The 19,760-nt window shown below is 40.3% G+C and overlaps 1 protein-coding gene across 1 annotated transcript in view; it reads left to right on the top strand.

The window, feature by feature from the left end:
• trappc10 (trafficking protein particle complex subunit 10) overlaps nucleotides 1–19,760 on the top strand; it is a 30,058-nt gene that overhangs the window by 7,057 nt on the left and 3,241 nt on the right. Inside the window, exons 4-22 of the mRNA XM_088083521.1 lie at nucleotides 4,375–4,574; nucleotides 5,038–5,233; nucleotides 6,007–6,118; nucleotides 6,219–6,466; nucleotides 6,624–6,770; nucleotides 6,971–7,085; nucleotides 8,230–8,306; nucleotides 8,523–8,614; nucleotides 9,931–10,071; nucleotides 10,230–10,339; nucleotides 11,045–11,577; nucleotides 11,677–11,818; nucleotides 13,343–13,501; nucleotides 14,271–14,500; nucleotides 15,300–15,400; nucleotides 15,622–15,745; nucleotides 16,752–16,916; nucleotides 17,893–18,073; nucleotides 18,981–19,175. Coding sequence (XP_087939647.1) covers nucleotides 4,375–4,574; nucleotides 5,038–5,233; nucleotides 6,007–6,118; nucleotides 6,219–6,466; nucleotides 6,624–6,770; nucleotides 6,971–7,085; nucleotides 8,230–8,306; nucleotides 8,523–8,614; nucleotides 9,931–10,071; nucleotides 10,230–10,339; nucleotides 11,045–11,577; nucleotides 11,677–11,818; nucleotides 13,343–13,501; nucleotides 14,271–14,500; nucleotides 15,300–15,400; nucleotides 15,622–15,745; nucleotides 16,752–16,916; nucleotides 17,893–18,073; nucleotides 18,981–19,175 — 3,268 coding nt within the window. The remainder of the gene's footprint in view (nucleotides 1–4,374; nucleotides 4,575–5,037; nucleotides 5,234–6,006; nucleotides 6,119–6,218; nucleotides 6,467–6,623; nucleotides 6,771–6,970; nucleotides 7,086–8,229; nucleotides 8,307–8,522; nucleotides 8,615–9,930; nucleotides 10,072–10,229; nucleotides 10,340–11,044; nucleotides 11,578–11,676; nucleotides 11,819–13,342; nucleotides 13,502–14,270; nucleotides 14,501–15,299; nucleotides 15,401–15,621; nucleotides 15,746–16,751; nucleotides 16,917–17,892; nucleotides 18,074–18,980; nucleotides 19,176–19,760) is intronic.

Below are 19,760 nucleotides of genomic sequence, written 5' to 3'. Positions count from 1 at the left end.
ATGCAAAAACTCGACTGTTTCAAAGAAATAACTCTCTGTCAACATTTTTGTGTTTCAGTGTAGTCGAACACTCGCAGATGAGTTTATCATCATCATAACTTTCTGTGAGTTGCATAAATAATGACTTGATTTGTGGTCATAAAAGCTTCCTGTCAACTATGACTGATGAAAAATATGCCGCTGCAGTGAGAGTTTGGATTAAATGACTGTTTTATGGTCATTATCATGTCTGACACCATCGATATAAAAACACATCAGTGGAAACACTTTTATTGTGGGATCAGTTCCATTTATGTACAAACTCATTAATCATAGAGATAGAAGCGATACAAAGTCTGCTTTTTAATGTTGCTGCTACCCGATAGGCCTGTCCCGAATACCATTTTCTGGGCTCTGGAGCTTTGCCATCAATCAACAGCGAGTAATTCGGAGCTTTGGTTGGCGAGAGCATCAAACTGACGTCGCGATGGCTCGACTCATTTAATAAACCTGTCAATAACCGTTGGGTAAAATGATCATTCCCGTCACTGTGTGTGTGTGACAGGCGCTGCTGCAGTATCACGAACACTGAAATGGCATTAGTCCGCTGCAAAAAAAGTGTATATATATATATATATATATATATATATATATATATATATATATATATATATATATATATATATATATATATATATATATATATATAAATGCCTAAATTGAAAACCGAATAGCTACCCAATTAAAGAATACCTGAAAATCTGAATATTTGGGTCCAGCCCTACTACCTGACTTTTACTGTCCAGGAGGTCACAGGAGCAGAGTCTTGATACAGTTGTTTCTCTTTCACGTGTTCTGGAGGATCAGCAGTGTCTGTCTGCCCTCTAAGAATAGATGAATACTTATGGGCATCCTATCAGCGCAAAAATAGGTCACAGACAGCTCCGTATGCAGGATATGCAAACTCATAGTGTGTGTTTATAGATAGATAAGATATCCAAGTTCACTCAGTTTAGATCACTTTGGCATAACTCCATAGCTGTGGAGGTTAACAGGGACACGGCAGTGTTTTTGACTTATTTCTATCTTTTAAAAGCAAATTTCAAGTGAATTCAAGCATTTTTACGAGTTCACTTTGGTGGAGTAAAATCAGTCAGTGGATGGAAAAAGACAGGAATATATTTTCAAACGTATCTGCATTTTATTGTGCACGCAGCTGTACTTGATGCACTTTAAGGAGCCTGTAGCCTAAACTGAACTTGACATCTCCTTTGCAACAGTGCTGCAGCTCAGGGAAAGCAGACGGGAGAAAAACAAGAGGGGAAGCAGGAACCTGCTGCTGCTGACTGAGCAGCTGGTTAGTTTAAGGAAGTGCTGTCATCAGCGCGTGACTCATGACATTTCCTAAGGACTGTGCCTCTAGTGTGGGAGTAGGGAGGCTGCATGTGTTTGCAGTATGGACACAGTGACACTGTCACCTGCGCAGTACAAAAGACCTGCAGCTGAGACTAATGAAGACTGAAACTGACACTGTTGCAGTTTTGAGACCGTCAGAGAGTGATCACCCCTCATAAACAACTGTCTGAAAGAGAAAGGACTAATTCATTTGTGGAACTTGCACAATTTGTCAAAATATTATTGAAATCGCAACGTGGCCAAGTGCAATATCCAAATAGCAGGAGCTGCAGTTTTTGATAAATGTAAGAAGCGCTTCAACATACCATTATAAATGAAGCATTGTGGTGCTCCAAAGATGCCCTCGTGTATCGATCATATTTCAGATGTGAGGGAACATGCTTGTTTGATTTAAACCCCAGCAAACATCACATCATTATCAGGGTTGGAAGGTAACTTTTGGGTCCAGGTGCCGCTGTGTCTGGTGGATTACAGAATCTACCAGCGACTCAATATACATTACCATCGTTTTATTGGCTGGTGAGTGAAGCGACTCAAGCATCCACTTGCGTATTTTATCAGCATTTGGCTGGTGGCTGGTGCTAAATTCCAACCCTGATCATCATTATTTCTATATTTATTTCAATGAAAATGAAATACAAAAATGACCATTTCTACTAAAATTGCGACTCATATCACAATCACATTATCTCTCAAAATAATTGCAAATTATTATTGTTACGATTATTTATATATTTTGCCCAGTTTGTTTTAATCGTCTTTTTTTTTTTGTTTAACTGTCACGGTTATTAATTGCACCTTCGACACTGCAAAGTGCATGGGTGTAGAAAGAGAACTGGATACAGCATTGAAGGCGGGGCCCGCTTCATTCCTATGAATATTGTGCAGTGATGCATGAAGCCAAAAAGGTTTGTGTGTAAAATTACCCAGATCTTCCTCTCTGCTTCTGCACTATGTGGCCCGAGCAGGTGCACCCAAACCTCCACTGGACCAACAGCTAACTTCCAGTTTAGCCCTCCGCTATGTTGAATACAGTGATTTATTCATGCAGCACTAAGAGACTTTGGAAATGTTATTGGACTGAATATACCGTTAGTGAAGCGAGTCATTTCACAGGGGTCATTACGCTCACAGAACTGTCTATGTTAAAAAATATATTTTTGGGCCCAGTTGTAATTCCACAGTTTGGCCACTATGTCAGATTGTCTTCAGAGATTGGCTCTGTACCTGGGTGGTAGGTCTAGAGACTGAAACTTTCTACATTTCTAAACTAAAACTATTCAGGCAGTATCTCATTTTGTGCTTGTTAAAAATTCCGTGGTGAATATGCTCCAGTTTAACAATTCTTGTTATGCAAGTTTTAAAATGTAAAACACAAAGATAAACGTTCGAGCTGTTCAGTGCGAAAAGGTGATGAAGTACAAAATCTAGTCATAGTCTTGCGAATAATGAACCTGTAGGATCCCCACAAAGATCTTTTAGTGTGTGACTAAAAAATCACATTGTCTTTAGATGTGAGAGGGTGTCAGACTTTAGTCTTTTCAAAGTCTTTTCAAAGTCCTTTAGGGTATGGCTCGGCATGAGTGGACTGAATGTGGCAGCCAGTTTGGGCTGCAGCACTCCCTTCTTATTCTACAAGGAGCAGTAAATCCTGTGTGCACACAGCATGACAATATCACAGATGGTGAGGACAGGTGGGCTGTGCAGTAAACAAACAGTGAGCTGTGACCTGAACAGACTATAAAATCACACTGCATCAACCACTCACATCTGTATTTATATGTAAATAATACAAATTAAAGGCAGTTATTTCATTGAACTAAAACTATTTTCACATGCAGCTTCTGCACTGACCTGTTTACCTTTTGAGTGCAGACTACAACCAAGGAAGGTGAACAATAAAAGACAATCAGCTGAGTTTTGGAGGCAGTTGCACTTCTGTCAAGGTCAGTCAGGCTGTCCGTTTAGAGAACAGTAAGCTGATCAGTCGCTGAAAACACCTGTGGGGGTTTTTACACGGGTGTGTACAGTCTTCAGAAACTGTAAGTAATGCAAAACTCAGTCCAAACCCTTAGCGACACAGTTAAATAAATGCTTCAAGGAGAACACACCAAATGTGTTCAGGGCTAATAAGTCACTTCTATGAACACGTGATTGCACGTGCAGTGTCGCTCTACTGATCGCTAAGACTCGCAACCCAAAAATCCTACAAACTGTAGCTACAAGTTCACTTCCAAAACATTGTGAAAGCCCGGGGCTTCAGTTCCTCTCTGTCACTGGATACTGTTACATAATAACTGACACGTCTTATTATATCCCCCTCTACTCAGCTCCAGACAGTTTAAAACAAACACGGCTCTCAAGTAGCAGTCAGTCACTGAGTAAATCACTGTCACAGCGTTCAGTGGCCACACAGGCGAGGTTATCTTGATATGTGAACTTGTTGGTCAGCATTTTTTCTGTCGTTTCCCTGCTCTGATATTTTCTGATGTGAAAACATCCCCAGCGGGTGCAACAGGCAGGTCACATAAAGGAGAAACATCTTTGCCTCTTCCTTCAACATTCAATCAGAATTTTGTCTGTATGACATATATTTGTGATATTTTTACTCTCTCTCTCTCAGATGTTCCTAAATTTCATGTGTGATTGGTGTGTTTTAACATCATTTTCAGGTGTTAACTAGGCTGTCACGTTAACTACTGTTGTTGGAAAATACACTCATTGGTCACTTTATTAGGTGCACCTTGCTGTTCCACCCAAAAAAGTGCAGCTGCTGACTCATACAAGTACAAACAAGCTTGTAAACACAACAGACAATATGGAGGTCAGCAAAATAATTGAGGTCACGTCCATATATGATAAATCAATAATGTACTTATCATAACAGGCTGAGTGTTTAGGTGAAATAGCCCAAGTGAGAGGATCATTTTAATAACCTCCCGGTGTAATGAATGATTATTGTTTTGCTCTTCGTTGTAGGACACAGAGGTGTATAAGAGCACGGTGAAGGAGGACATGATGCGCTGGCAGAACAGCTTGCGGGCTCACGGCTCAGCAGACTGGGTCATTATTGTCGTGGAGACCAACGATACAAAAAAGAAGAACAAGACCAACATCCTGCCACGGTCATCTATCGTGGACAAGATCCGCAGTGATTTTTGCAACAAGCAGAACGACAGGTGAGGACACGAGTGGACTGAGGTCAAATTAGCAGCAGAATATGGTTGAGACTGACTTGTTGCTGCTCTTTTATACTCAAACAGCAACCGGCATAATCAATATTCTGCTGAATATAAGAAACCATATTAATTCAAATTCCTTGAGTGTAAAGAAAAGCCCAAAACATCGTGAACATGAGCCTCCTCGTGCGCTGTTCTCGCTCCTTCCATCTTAAAAAAACGTTACTGGAGTGTCAAATCACACACCACCGTCTCAGTAACAGCTTCTTTTCGCAGGCAGTCATGTCAGTGAACAGTAGAGGCATCCATGTGCTCCGAATGTTTTTGCTGTAATGTGTCAATAAATATTGTATGTTATGTATCTTTTTTTGTCGTTTTCATGCATACATGCATTTTAATATATCTTAATACCCATGACAATAAATTTGAATTTGTATATAAAGGTTATGTCCCTGTGACGCAGGTGTGTGGTGCTGTCAGATCCTCTGAAGGACTCGTCTCGGTCTCAGGAATCCTGGAATTCCTTGCTGCTTAAACTGCGAACTCTCCTGCTCATGTCCTTCACCAAGAACCTGGGCCGCTTCGAAGACGACATGCGGACGCTCCGAGAGAAACGCACCCAGCCCGGCTGGAGCTTCTGTGAATACTTCATGGTCCAGGTACACAGAAAAGGAACAGGAAATATGCTGGCAAAGAAAGAGAAGTAGAAGTTTTGTCATGAGTAAAGGTGACGGGACTGAAAGGACAAAAAAAGTGTCTGTATTGTTTCTGCTGTTACAGAGTTCCCATAGTCATGGAGAACCTGGAAAAGTCATGTCATTTCACAATCATGTTTTCCAGGCCTGAAAAAATCATAGAATTAGTAAAAATCATTGAAAATTTCAGAAAATCATGAAAAAGTGTGTAAGAAATTAATTCATATTAATGTAACGTAATGATGAATTTATTTAGGTGAGGGGCATACAACTTTAAATGGCTATATTTAGTTTTTATTTTACCGCCAATTTTTTAAAGAAAACATGCCTTCCAAACCAGCATGTTTTTTTTCTGTTTCGTTTTTGGCGATTTTTACAGAAAATGTAAACATTGTAGAGGACTTTTTCTTTTCTTTTTTTGTCATTTTTTGGTGATTTTTATGGGTGAATTTTTTTTTTCTTATGCATATTTTCTTAAGAAAAGTTTTGACCTTTTTTTTAATTACATTTTTGAAAGGCATGCTTTCTTTTAGTATTGTCAAAATGTCACCATTTACCATAGCCAGAAACTGAAAAAACAGAAAATATAGTTATAGAAAAATGTTTTGAAATTTTGTCTGTGACAATATATGGGAATCCTGCCTCTAACTGTCTCTTTTGTGGATTACGCTGCTCAAGTTTCACAGTTTTGTTGTGTCTCATGTGCGATGTGTGTGTGTGTGTGTTTTCTCTTGCAGGAGGAGCTGGCCTTTGTTTTTGAGATGCTGCAGCAGTTTGAAGATGCCTTGGTCCAGTATGATGAGCTAGATGCTCTTTTTACACAATATGTCCTTAACTTTGGAGCCGGAGGTAAATAACTACTATGATTACTTTTATTATATCCTCAAGTAACATAGACTTGTACACTTCCATTTTCTGTTTCCAAGATCAGTTTTGTTTCTGTCCACAGATACAGCGAACTGGCTCGGCTCATTCTGCGCCCCGGTGCGCAGCTGGAGCGGCTTGCTGCTTCGCCGGCCCATCGACATGGAGAAGAGGGATGGGATCCAGCGCGGGGAGGCCAGTCTGTTAGATCTGAGGAGCTACCTGTTCTCCCGTCAGTGCACCTTACTCATCTTCCTCCTGAGGCCCTGGGAGGTCACACAGAGAGCGCTGGAGCTGCTGCACAACTGTGTCCAGGAGCTACGACTCCTGGAGGTAAACAGACTCCTACAGTGACATTTTTTTCATGTACTCTTTAAACTCTGTTGCTAAATATAGAAAAAGCTAATTGAAAATGAGAAAATCCTCAAACGTAAATTGAAGGCTTGAACAGACTGAACTGAAACTGTTTGTTGTTTTTCTTGCTCTTCAGGTGTCGGTGCTGGAGGGGGCGCTTGACTGCTGGGTGTTTCTCAGCTGTTTGGAGGTTCTGCACAGGATCGAGGGCTGCTGCGATCAGGCCCAGTTGGCTGCAAACTGCTCCCATACTGTCGGGCTGTGGGCTTACGCAACTGACAAGGTAACAAAATATACCAAATCATGTCGTTTTTTTGCTTTCATCAGTTGTGTCACCTCCAGGATGTGTAATAATTTCTTCAGTGACTTTCTGAGAAATTATTTGCTCATTCATTAAACAGTGGCCAGTCAGGATCTTTCTTCAAACAATAGAAGAATTTTCCAATTAAATTTTGAATTGTTTTGCTTGTCTTCGTCCTCCAGCTGAAGTCTCTTGGGGAACTCTGTGGCCTGGTGTCAGAGAAGGGACCCACATCTGAGGACCTGAACAGGACTGTGGATCTGCTGGCCGGACTCGGGGATGAGAGGCCCGAGACCGGTGAGTTTCAGACTCGGCTGTGAAATGAAAGTAGTGTCATTTTCAAAAACTTATTCAAGTTTACAGATACTCCCAAACTCTAAGCCCTTTCCACTGATGACATCAGTGGAAGCAAATGGCCACTGGCTTTAAACACCAGCACATCAAAAAAAAACACACAAGTTTTTTCAATTTTTTTTATGTGACATACACAGTTGAAAACGCCAACAGTGACCACATATATCCCCGTCAAATTGATCACTAAATGCTGACACGCATTTTCTTCTCTTTCTTTTTTTTCCTCATGCAGATCATTTTCCATGTGATATTTGTATTTTTTACTGTTCAAATATTTGCACTCTACTGGCTGTTTAAAAATATGGATGCAGAATAATTACCATAATGCAAGAATCATGGGAGTAATGTAAAAAGCAAATGTTTTCAAACATTTGAAAAGTAATGATTTTGTCCAAACCTTTTTGATCCATATAAGCAGTTGGTCACTCATCACATATACTGTAGTGTGCATTTTCAATTTAAGTTCATGTTGTCCTTGGGGTCAATGTGACCCCGAATAAAATCTTTTTTCTATCAAAATATGTTTTTTATACATAGAAATGTAGAGGTCTATTGGCCCTAAATTCCAAAACAAACGTGTGGTAATGGGTTGGACTGAAGTGAGACTAAAGGTGTAACACAGAATTGATCGACAATTTATACAGTATGCTTTAAATAACAGTCAAAACAGGGCGGGGTCAGAATGACCCCAGTCGACAAAAGGTGTATGGCAATTGGGAGGAAATTACGAGGGTTAAGTATCATTCTTGTCCTGTAGTCAGTCTGATTTGTTTGTTTGTCTGCAGTGTTTTTTGGGTTTTACATACAAGCATGCGCGGAGTATCTGAGAATGGCGGCCCTCAGCTGTAGTTTGCAGTGTGTTAAAGTGCAGCTTTTAAAAACAAAGCAGACATGAAGCAATAAATACCTCTGTTTGTTTATGTTGGTAATAGTCAGGTTGATGTGTCAGGCGCCTTCAGGGTGGGAATTTCCTTTCCACTGACAGAAGAGTGAGCTTCTTTAGCCAGTCGTGTTGATTCAGGTGTAATGAAGACTGCAAATAAACAGTCTCTGCCTGGTTTTACTTTCCCTTTGTTTTCCTCCACAGTCAGCAGTTTGCAGAGCCCGTACAAAAAGCTGAAGGAAGCCTTGTCGTCCGTGGAGGCTTTTGAAAGGCACTATCTTGTAAGTCACTTCCTTGCTGCAGTTTGGTGGTGTGTTTCAGTAGTTAGCAAAGCAGTAAGTTAACAGACATTTTCAGAATTCCTGTCCAAAAACTTAAATCAGTTTTTTTTCTGATGTAATCTCCTGGAAACCTCAGTGGAAACAGTTCAGTTGATTATCTTTCTCCTCTCCTCATCCCTCTCCCTCCTCCATCTTGTTGGCCACTTCTTGCATCAGGAACTCTCTCATGCTGCTATGGAGATGTACAGAGCCATCGGCCGGCTGAGGTCTGCCAGACTGGTGGGAAAAAGCCTGGCTGAGTTCTACATGTGAGGAAACCTGCTAGTTCCCTGGGGGCACACAGGGGTCCCAGAATTATCCTGAAGCCCCTGCACATCCACACTGCTGTCTTTTGTCATTCTGGCTGATTAGCTCTCAGCTCCACAACTGTCAATCAGTCACTGCTTGTTAACACCCACACACTCCTGAGGAGAGGTTTGATCAGGCAGAATAAATGGAAACACTAATGTGGTGCGACGGGCTGTGACAGGGTTTTTAAATAAATGTGAAGCCATAAAAGTGCAATTAAAGTAACATTTTTAATACTTTTATTAGAGTCATCATGCAGTGACAGATTTCTTTTTGCTGCATGTAGACAAAATGTAGATTAAAGCAGCTTTAAAAGAGGAATCAGACCCTTAACCAAAACGTGTGTGAGGGTTTACAGCAAACAAAGTGAACTTGGCCTCTGCGACTGGGTGTTTTTTTATGTTGCATGATGTCACTGTTTTTAAATACATAACATGTCCTGCCAAACATCATTCAGTAGCAGATGCATAGTTCATCATTCTCTGTCCACACAAGCTGTCAGCCTTTAAACATGTTAACATGACCACAAGAGTAAAGTTTGTTTATGCTCAGTACTGACATTTTTTAAAAACATGTTAGTTTAGGTAAAGTTTCTTGCAGTTTGTGGGACATTTATTACCATGTTGGTCAATTCCTTTTTACATATGTTTTCAAAAGAAATCAAACCAATTTACTCAATTTTCAAAGGTTTTAATACTTGTGAAAGACGTCTGAATGCAGCAAGAGAAAACTGATGTGTTAAAGAGTGAGATCCTTTTTGTTTAACCAGTAACAGCCCCAAAATCACCATCGCCAAACCTCCGCAGCGCATTATCACTCCAAACTATATGAGTTAAGGGTTTATTTCAGCCAAACCACAGTTGATTGTTGGAATGGTGGAAAGATGAATGAAGATGAGTTTTGTTTTGTTTCTATTGACTTTGAATGAAGTGAGTTATACATTGTTAAAATGAATGTGTATTTACATAGAGGGGGTTTGGCAATGGTTATTTAGGGGCCGTTTAAGATTAAAAAAAAACAAAAAGACTGATAAAGGATAATCAGTAGTAAAAACAAAAACTTTTAGCGGATGGACGGTTTGAACGTGCCTCAGGTGGTCACATTGCAGCCTGTTTTGCTGCTGCCAGCTGCAGCCTCTCACTCAAAGCTGGACTCATTTAAAAATCAGTGCTCCATGTAGTCACAAAAACTATGACAAGAACACATTCTGTCAGTAATCTCTGTGCTTTTCCTTCAATGTGAGAAACAACATGATGTGTTTGTGTGTATTTCTCAGGAGGAAAGGGGACCCCGAGCGGGCAGAGACCTTCTTACAGGAAGCGCTGAAGTCATACGTGTCAGAGGGATGGAGCCTCCCCGTCACTCACACCAGGAAACAGATTGCTGAGTGTCAGAAACTGCTGGGCAGAACTGAAGAGTATCCTTCAAATCACCAACACCAAGAATAAGCATGAGACCAAATAAGGGCAGAATATGTGAACTTAACAGTAGTGTCAGGATTGAATTTTCAAAGGAAATAACCTTAAAGATTGTTGTTTTGCTGTGTTGTTCAGTTTCCTTTACATCCCACCGCAGCCACTTGCAAACCAGTGCCTTGTTGGCTGGTGATGTGAATCTGACCACAGAGGAGAGGAAGCACTTTTGTCAAGAAATCCTGACGTTTGCCGGCAAGTCTGGAGATCAGTGTAAGTGATCATGTTAATGAAAAAAAAGCCTTCCACCTCTATTTCTACTTTAGATGATGATGTCCAGGATTTCCCACAATGCTCTCATCTTGTTGCTTTCATTCAGCAGTGGGTGTTTTTTTGTTGTTGTCTGGGATCACTTGAAGTTCACGCGTCGTATCTGCAGGTTCTTAGAAAGTCTGAAAATGTCCTAAATTCTAAAAAATCCTTTACTGCCACAAAGATTTTATCAAATTTAATTGATTCATTGTTTTCTTTCTTTTTTGTCAAAATGAGTCCAGTTCCTCTGCATGAAAGTCCACATTTCTGATGTGACAAATCTTTAAAACTTCCACTGAAACTAACGTTGTCTTTTTACTTTATATTTGCTCATACCTGTTGGCAAAATGTAAATGAACCTGACTCACTCCAATAACCATATTCCTACAAAAAAACACTGCCTGTTACTGCTGTTACTTACCTGCAATTCTTGAACAAAAATCAGTCTTATATTTGGTGAAAAAGTATCTTGAAAAGGTCTTAAAATGTGTTAAATGTAAGTCCCAAGAGCAACACGTATGTTTCATCTTACATCAGCAGTTAAATATTACTGATGAATCTCACTTAACAGTTGTTTAAAACCATCTGCAGTATTTGTCTTGATGTAAACTAAACTGCAGAAATCTGCATTTCATTGACACCAAATGTTATTTTCTTCCTCCTCAGCTCACAAAGTGACTCTCAGCATGGGCGTTTTCTCTCAGCTCACTCGGCTACAGTTCCATCCCGCCACAGCCTCGGTGCACTCTGGAGCCGTCCTGCAGGTGGAGCTCACTCTGCGATGTTTGATGCCTGTGTCGGTGCACATACAGCAACTCGCCGCCAGCATCCACTTTGACCTTGAGCGTGCAGGGACTAATGGGAGGTCGAAGGGAGCTCAGAGACAAACAAACCCAGGGACAGTAGAGTTTAACCAGGGTAACGGGTCAGCGGGTCCTCCCTCCTCCTCAGCCGCTGGTCCTCCTTTAGAGCTGGAGGAGATTCAGGACAGAAGCCCCTCGGACAATTCTCTTAACTCTACGGGAGTGGTGTGTAAAAACACTCATCTGGTCATGCGTCGGCACGACAGCAACTCGCCGCCGGAAACGCCCAACTGCATCAGCCCTCCTACTGTTACCATGAAGGAAGGAGCACAGATGCTGAAAGTGCAAGACGTTACGTTAGAGCCCGGGAATAACAGCATCATATTCACAGCACCAGTAAGACACACTTTGCTGCTGCATTGCATGGAGAAAAAAAGTATATTTTCAGTTTCCATCTGTTGTCACTTTTGTGTTTCCTCTGTGTTTTCTCTGTAGAGCGGACAGCCAGGTACGTACACATTGCGTCAGCTGTTTGCCACCGTGGGTCAGGTGCAGTTTGTGCTGCCTCATATCTACCCATCGGTCCAGTATGAAGTCTACTCTCAGGAGCCCCAACTCACAGTGGAACCTCTCTCAGGTCTGAATTTTTTATTTGATGGATGACATTCTGTAAATGCTCGAAATCTGAGGTCACAAGTTTCAAGTTTGTTTGCTAAAGGGGTAGGATTTAATAGAGTAGAATATCTTTATTGTCCACCAGGGTGGAAATTTGTCTTCGGCCCACCAGACACAGAAGACAACATGATAAAGAGCAGACAAGCAGTTAGTTAAACAAACACATGAACAGTTCTTTAGCGACATTTTGCACACTCAGTCAGTTCAAATAACTGTCCGTCTGTGGTTTAACACTCATCAGTCACTTGTTGAGGGAAGAATAGTGATTGCACTTTTTATGTTTTTAGGGCATGTCTTTTATGTATTTTATGGTGAAACTGGCAAATTTTCACATTTGTGGAAAAAGTTTTTGTAAATTTGTAAATTCCTACTCCCTTTCGCACATTTAAATGTATGCATTTTGCAGATGGAATTCACTGTAGCTTTTATTTCTATTTCTTTTGGTATTGATATGTTTTAACTACTGTTTTTGTTACACATGTATTTTTACTATTGCAAATTGATTCCTCAACAACAGTCACAACTATAATTATAAATCACTTACTTACATCAGGAGCTGCACTCACAGATTTCTCTTTTTGAGCAAACCAAAAATGCATCTGGCAAACAGACATGATTCATACGTTTTTACGGTCATTCTGTCATCATCATCATATAGTTTAACTCGGGATAAACTGATTGGGAAATTTTTAAATTATAAAAAAAAACAACAACTAAAAAACCTGTTGCTAAGTCACCCAGTCCCTCATTACAATATGTTAATAAGCACACATTTATACAAACTATACAAAATTGACTTTTTATACTTGACTTATTAAAACTTGTTATATAACCTTTCAAGTATTTAGCTGCTTCAGAAGTCTTTTTATTGTACATCAGCAACTTCAAGCAACGTTACTTCATCAAGTGCCTCACCAAAAACTAAATTTTACAAGATTACATTTGAACACATCATTAGATTGTTAAAATTTTAATTTGCCCACTAATTTTACTGTTGGAAACTTAAATGCATCATAATGTAACATAATGCAACCTCTGTCAGCTGTTAGTTTCAGCCTCTGGCTGCTAACAGCTAACGTTAACTCTGCTGGTTTCATCACAGATTTGTGGTTGACAGTGTAGCGTTATCAGAGGAAAAACAGGTTGTGTCTCCCGACACATCTAGAGGACGTTTAACATGTCCTTTTGTCCTGAAGACCACCTTGGGAAAATCTTTGCTTGTTCCAAACACTTTTTTGTTGTCCCCGGGACGACAGGACGGCGTTAGTTTGTTAAGCCCTGCTTTTTAGCCAGACGAAACTGATTTGACACAACAGAGAAACATCAGCCACTGCAGTCAGTGAATGTCATCTTATTTACTGATGTGCTGATAGAAATCAGTGCATCCCTCGTTTCTACTGCTCTGATTGCCTCCACGTCATGTTTATGATTATTTCTAAACCAGCGTGTGATAATGGTGCTCACTGTAGTTGTATTTGTGTTTCAGAGCCGCTGTTGGCCGGTATGCCTCAGATGGTGAAGTTCACTCTGTTGACGGGTCACTACGCTGTGAAGAAAGGAGACGCTCTGCAGCTCAGCAACACAGACACCATGCCCATCCTGCCCTCCAGCAGCTGCACAGCCCGCATCAGCAACCCTACAGCTGGTCAGTATGCGCTTCTATTTATTCTGCTGTCTCCAGCACAGATCCACCTTTGGTAACTGGTTTTCTCTCAACCCTTTTAAAACTGGGAAAATGTCTCTATTTCTTTCAAAAAATGGGAAAAAGGCAGTGAGCAACTTAAGAAGAAATTACCATAAAAATTTGACAAAAAAATACAAGACAATATCTGAAAATGAGCAAAATCAAACAAAAACAAACAAAGCAAACACCAAAAAAAAAAAAATCCATCCATCCATCCATTTTCTTCTGCGTTGGAGTCGGGTCGCGGGGGCAGCAGCCTAAGCAGGGAAGCCCCGACTTCCCAAAAAAAAATGGGAAACTGAAAAAAACCCACACATATTCAAGAAAAAGAGCTGTAAAAGTGCTTAAAATTTATAATAATTCTGTAAAATAATTTCAAATATGTAATTATCATAGCTACAAATGTAGTCTGTGGACATATTCCCCTATCTTTGGAAAAAATAAGCATCTATATTTCTTGACAAGTTAATCAAAAACCTTTTATTCTGTGTTTTCAAAGGAAAACCAAACCAATAAGGTTAAATTCTCGCATAAGACGTCTGAAAGCAGCACAATTGATGTCAATCCAGGTTTCCAAGGGTTAATCGCCTACATGACGTGTCTTTTGCACATTTGTAAAATTTGTTTCCTGCAGAAACACGTTTTTTGCGTGCTGATGAACGCACTGACTGACACAAACGCAGCTTTAAAGTCCTCACAGCTTCCTTTTCCGTCCCCTTCATGTGTTCAGAGCTGGTGGGTGAGAACGCTCTGTCCATCCAGTCGTCTGAGAAGGTGACCAGCATCAGTCTGCCCGCCACCCCTCCGTACCACACTCTGGAGTTCCACCTGGAGGTTCTCTGCGTCATCCCGTCTGGGTCTGACCGGCCCGCCAACGAGAGGCTGACCAACGGAGAGGTCCGCCACCGACCGCGCAGCTACAGCCATCCTGACACGCCCATGACGGCCATCGACCAGAGGGTGAGGCCCTCACACGAATCTGCTAGGGGAAATAGTGATGGGGCGTGTCACGCTTCTGTTGGTTTAATTAAGATTTAAAGGCTTTCTGGTATCTACAGAGAAAACAGAGCTGCAGCTATCAGCTGAACAGTTGATTGTCAAAAAATTAATCAGCAAGTAATTTGATGATTAATGATTATTTGTTCATTTTTCATGCAAATATGCCAAACATTTGATATTTGCAGGTTCTTGGAAGCTGATTTTCTTGCTTTTACATGATAACAAAGTGAATATTTTTGGGTTTGGGACCAAACAAGACATTTAATAAATCCACTTTGGGCACAAGGATACTCTAACGGGCATTTTCTCTGTTTTCTAATGTTTTTTAAACACCAATCGATAAATTGAGAAAATACGCTGCAAATTATTCTGTAATGAAAAAAAATCATTAGCTGCAGTCCTAAAATTTTCACAAGGATAACCATCGTGAATCAGATTAATATGTCATACAGTCTACATCGCTACTGTTAGTGCACTTTCAACCTCTTTTTGAATTGTTGTATTTTATTTTTTTTTTTATTTTTCTTTATTTCTTTCTGTCACCTGCTGTGGGACTATGGATGTAAATTAGCAGTCCTGCTGACTCACACATATTTAGTTTGCATTTTATTCTGATGTTTATTAATATGCTGTGTCCCCTTTAAATGAACACTAAATAAATAATAAATGTTCCCTCCTTGTAACTAAGCTATTAAGCTGTTTTGTTACACCATACCTCAAGAGATTTTAATCCTAAAGTTTTGCTGGTTTCTGTCCTCAGATGTCCATCGACTGTCCGTGGTCCATCTACTCCACGCTGCTCGCCCTCACCTTCTACATCCCCTTCAAGACCAAACACTCACTGCTCTCTGCTGGTAACAGGTGAGCCTCCGTTCACACAGAAATACCTGAATGTGTCACATGTAAATAAAAAAATTGTATTGTTGAAGCAACAATGTTCAGTCACGAGGATCCTCGGGAGATTTGCTCTTTCACACATGAATTATTTATTCACTGAATGTTAACATAGCGTTCTTCACCATGTACATTCCCCTCGCTCTTACACACGTCTGACCTGCAACCTTTGACCCCCCCCCCTCCAGGAAGTACATCCAGGTGTGTGTGCAGAACATGTCGGATGTGAGCTTCACGCTGGCAGAAGTGAAGCTGACAGAGAAGCAGCACGCGTCACTGGAGCTGCAGTCCCTCAACAATAAAACTCAGCAGGTGAGAGGAAAAAAGGGAAGTGGACAAATGTCTATGGGATGGATCACCGGACAAACAGATAGATAGATATTGTTTAATAAAAGGCTTTAGTGTTTGTATATAATATACATGTCATAATATTTAGATAAAGCAAGTTCATTTTGTCTTCTTATTTTAGATTATTATTATTCTCTTTTTTATCAGACAAAAAATGTAGGACATGTGTTTTACCTCGACATGCTTCTGAGATGTCAAGGTAAAAAACATCTCCTTCATTTTTTGTCTGATAAAAAAGAAACAGAATAAATAAGTTATAATATTTACGTGTTAGTAAACACGTGTAAGTAGGGTCAGCTTTGCCTCTGGAGGGAGCGGAGCCTGAAGGTGAAGCTCTTCATTTCCCAGCTGATCAGAGTTACAGGTCTCAGTCATGGTCGTAAACTCTGGGTAGAGGCAGAAGTAATGATTTTCTTTAAGAAGCCAGAATGAGTTTCCTCGGTCGGGACGAACCACAGGGACAGGGTGATGAGCTCTGGTGGGATTTGGGTCGTTCTGGATGTCTTCCTGTACAAATATTCACAAATAAAATCAGAATTGAGAAATAAAGTATTCTGACATTTCTGTCGAAGGGATCTTTCTGTTCTTCACCGTGTGACAAAATGAATACAGATTTTTTGGTTGGACAGTCTGAGATTGACAGGAAAGGTGGGAGAGGGGGGGGGTGACATGCAGCAAAGGTCCCCAGACTGGACTGGAACCCGGGCCGCTGCAGAAACCTCAGCCAAAGGAGGTGCACACTCTACCAGCTGAGCTAGAGGTCGCCCCGATAAATACATCATTTTTTCAGTCAGATAACAAAAACAGGAGAAAGAGATGTCGCAGTTTTACAGTCGATCTGTTGACCCATTTATCACATGAACGCCATTTTCAAATTAATGCGCGTTAGTGTGGACCCTGGCTGACTGGCAGCTCACATCTGTCTTGTGTTTGTTTCAAAACTAATTCATATTGATGTGTTTTTGTGTAGCTGTTGTGCAGTAAGCACAGCGTGTTCTGCCTGTGGGAGGTGCGGTGGAAGGACGACCTGCCCTCCTGTCTCCAGTGCGTTTTCTCTGCCAACTTCGCTCCGCTCAAGCAAGACGTCTCTGCCTTCAAACCTTTTCACTACCAGTTCCAGCTGGAGAGAGTCACTGTGAGTCCACCTCAGCTTTTATTCTGTTCCTCTGACCCGAGAGTTCGATAAGTGGAGCTGTGACCGTGCTGTCGGTAGCTCAGATCAGGGTTCCCGTGGATCCTTAAAAAGTCTTAAAAGGCATTGAATGAACTAATCTAAAAAAAAGGCCTTAATTGGTATTAAAGTGACTTTGATTAATTAATTCAGAAGTGCTTAATCTTAATTCAGTCTGTCAAAAGTCTAAAAAATGTTTAAAAATAAGATTTTATTAATTTTTTTCTGACATTCTGGTGTGAAATATTAGAATTCTATATTTTTTGTTGTTTTCCTTGGAAAGCATTTCTGAGTATCCAAGTCCAATGTATAATAATAATAATAATAATAATAATAATAATAATAAACTTTTAAATAATTAATGGAATTCCTTTCGCATTACCATCATGCAGATAAGGATACAGGAACCAACAACACATCTACCACATTCAATCGAATGACAAATTAAAATGTTTTTGTTTTTTTCACAGCAAACCAAATGGATACTTAATATAATATATTTAGTATAATAATAATGATATATATTTTCCATGTGTTCCACATAAGAAGGTTTTTAAAAGAAATTCCAGGAATTTCAAGAAATCAACTTTTTAACTTGACCAGCAAAGTTGTGTTTTATTTTTATTTATTTTTTTATTTTTCATGCGATTTTGATTATCGTTGAGTTTGCTTAAGTTTAATTCCAAGTGGCATTAAAAATTTCAAACTGAACTTGTCTTAGGCTGCAGGAACCCTGGCTCAGATATCTAGACCTTTAAACAAGTCTTTAGAAAGCGACATCTGTCTGTTATGTTCCTGGTTTGAATACGTGATAATGTTGCTGAAGTTGTATGAAAACATGCACGTACTGTAATATTTTGGTGAATTCCAGCTTTTCTAAGCGCTCCCGCCACATTAACAGGTTTCCTCTCCGTAAATAACTCCTGTTTGTTCCTGTCAGACGTTGTACAGCGTGAAAGCGGAGATCTTGCCTCCTGCTGGTGAGCAGCACTGTCGCTCCGGTCTCCTCTGCGGCCTCGAGGTTTTTATAACACGACTGACTGAACCTGCAGAGGGAGAGATGGCAGAGGAGAGCAAGACCGACACCGACGGCCTCAAAACCACCAAACTCATGTATGAAGGTACGTCAGGCGAACGGCTAAAGGCCGGGGCTTTCTAACAGGATAAACAAAGGCAGAGGGAGTTACAGTAGTGCTGAGAAATGAATTATAAAGTGATGTTTTATGCTAACCCTTTTAATTTATGCAAACTATATTGTTATATATTAGTATATAATTAAATAAAAATGCATTTAAATGATAATTATTTCCAACTAAGATTACAGTAAAATATTCAAATAATTATTCCAAAATGTTTGACACCAAAATGCACCAAGAACCAAATACTTACAATTTCAATTAGTTTCAAAAGCACCAGAAAAAAGCATCACTGGCGGCTCAGTGGGTAGAGCGGGCGGCCCATGTACAGAGGCTGTGTCCTCGCTGCAGCGGCCGCAGGTTCAATTCCAGCCTTGGCCATTTGCTGCATGTCACCCCCTCTCTCTCTCCCCCTTTCACAATCACGCTGTCCTATCGAATAAAGGCGTCGAAAAGACCAAAAAATAATCTTTAAAAAAATTTTAGAAATTTGATCAACTAAACAATTAATCAGTTAGATGGAATAAATAATTGATTGTCTGTGCATGAAAGAAGATATTTATTATTTGCAGACAAAATTGAATTTAAAAGCTGTCATGTCGGCTCAGGCTCATCGTCAGCTTTTAGCGTTTTTTTCCGGCAGATATTTTTAGGCGTGGATGGATCTCTGCATAGATAAAGAAAGTTTGAATATGTATACGGATGTGTTAATATTTAGAGTCGTTACTGTAGAGTCACCAACCGCAAAACAAACATCAGGGCACGTGTGTGTGTGTTTGTGTGTGTTTGTGTGTTGGCGTGTGCGTGCGTGCGTGCGTGTTTGTGTATGTGTGTGTGTGTTTGTGTGTGTGTTTGTGTGTTTGCGCGTGCGTGCGTGCGTGTGCGTCCACAGTGGCTGACAGCAGCAGTAACTGGGCGGTGTGCGGGAAGAGTTCAGGGATGGTGTCGATGCCCATGGCGGCCGGAGCGACCCACAAGGTTCAGATCGAGGTGATGCCTCTGTTCGCGGGACACCTGCCGTTCCCCAAGATCAAAGTGCTGAAGTACCTGCCTCACACGGCGGCAGTGGCCATTCAGCCAGACCCTGGTAAGACCTCCGACACTTAAAACCCAAAATATCTGTAGATCTTCTTTCTGTTCCACAGAAAAAAAGGAATATATGATTGTCTACTTTTAAATTACTTTTGATGAACCTGATTGATTATTTTTTTGGAAAGGCTTTTCTTTAATTTCTCTATTTGTTAATATATTTGCTCCTCAAATTGCACTTTTTGCACTGCTCTGTTTTTGTTTTTAAACTCAACCGTCGTTTTTAAATTTTTCATTTTTGTTGTATTTTTTGCTATTTAAAATGTTTATTTTGTTCTTAGGTTTTTCTCTTGGGTTTGTGTTTTAAAATGTTCCCTGTGTATATTTTTGTGATTTAAGTGTAAAGCACTTTGTCATTATATTATTATAATGAAGAAACTTAGTGGAAAACAGCTGATTCTCTGTGTTTGAATTAGCTGTCGTTCCAAATGTTATGTAGCAGGAAAACAGAAAAAAAACCCCTGAACACTCATCACATCTGTCAGCTGACGATCCGACAGCAGCAGGCAGTGAAGCAGAAGCTGCGAGAGCGCCGCTTATTAAGGAGGGACTGTACTAAGACGTCCGAATATAGTAAAAAGCA

The sequence above is a fragment of the Plectropomus leopardus genome, chromosome 10 (genome assembly GCF_026936395.1).
Source record: "Plectropomus leopardus strain MGB_pleo_1.0 chromosome 10, ASM2693639v1, whole genome shotgun sequence".
NCBI classification, from domain to species: domain Eukaryota; kingdom Metazoa; phylum Chordata; class Actinopteri; order Perciformes; family Serranidae; genus Plectropomus; species Plectropomus leopardus.
This window is presented reverse-complemented; position numbering and strand designations above follow the sequence as displayed.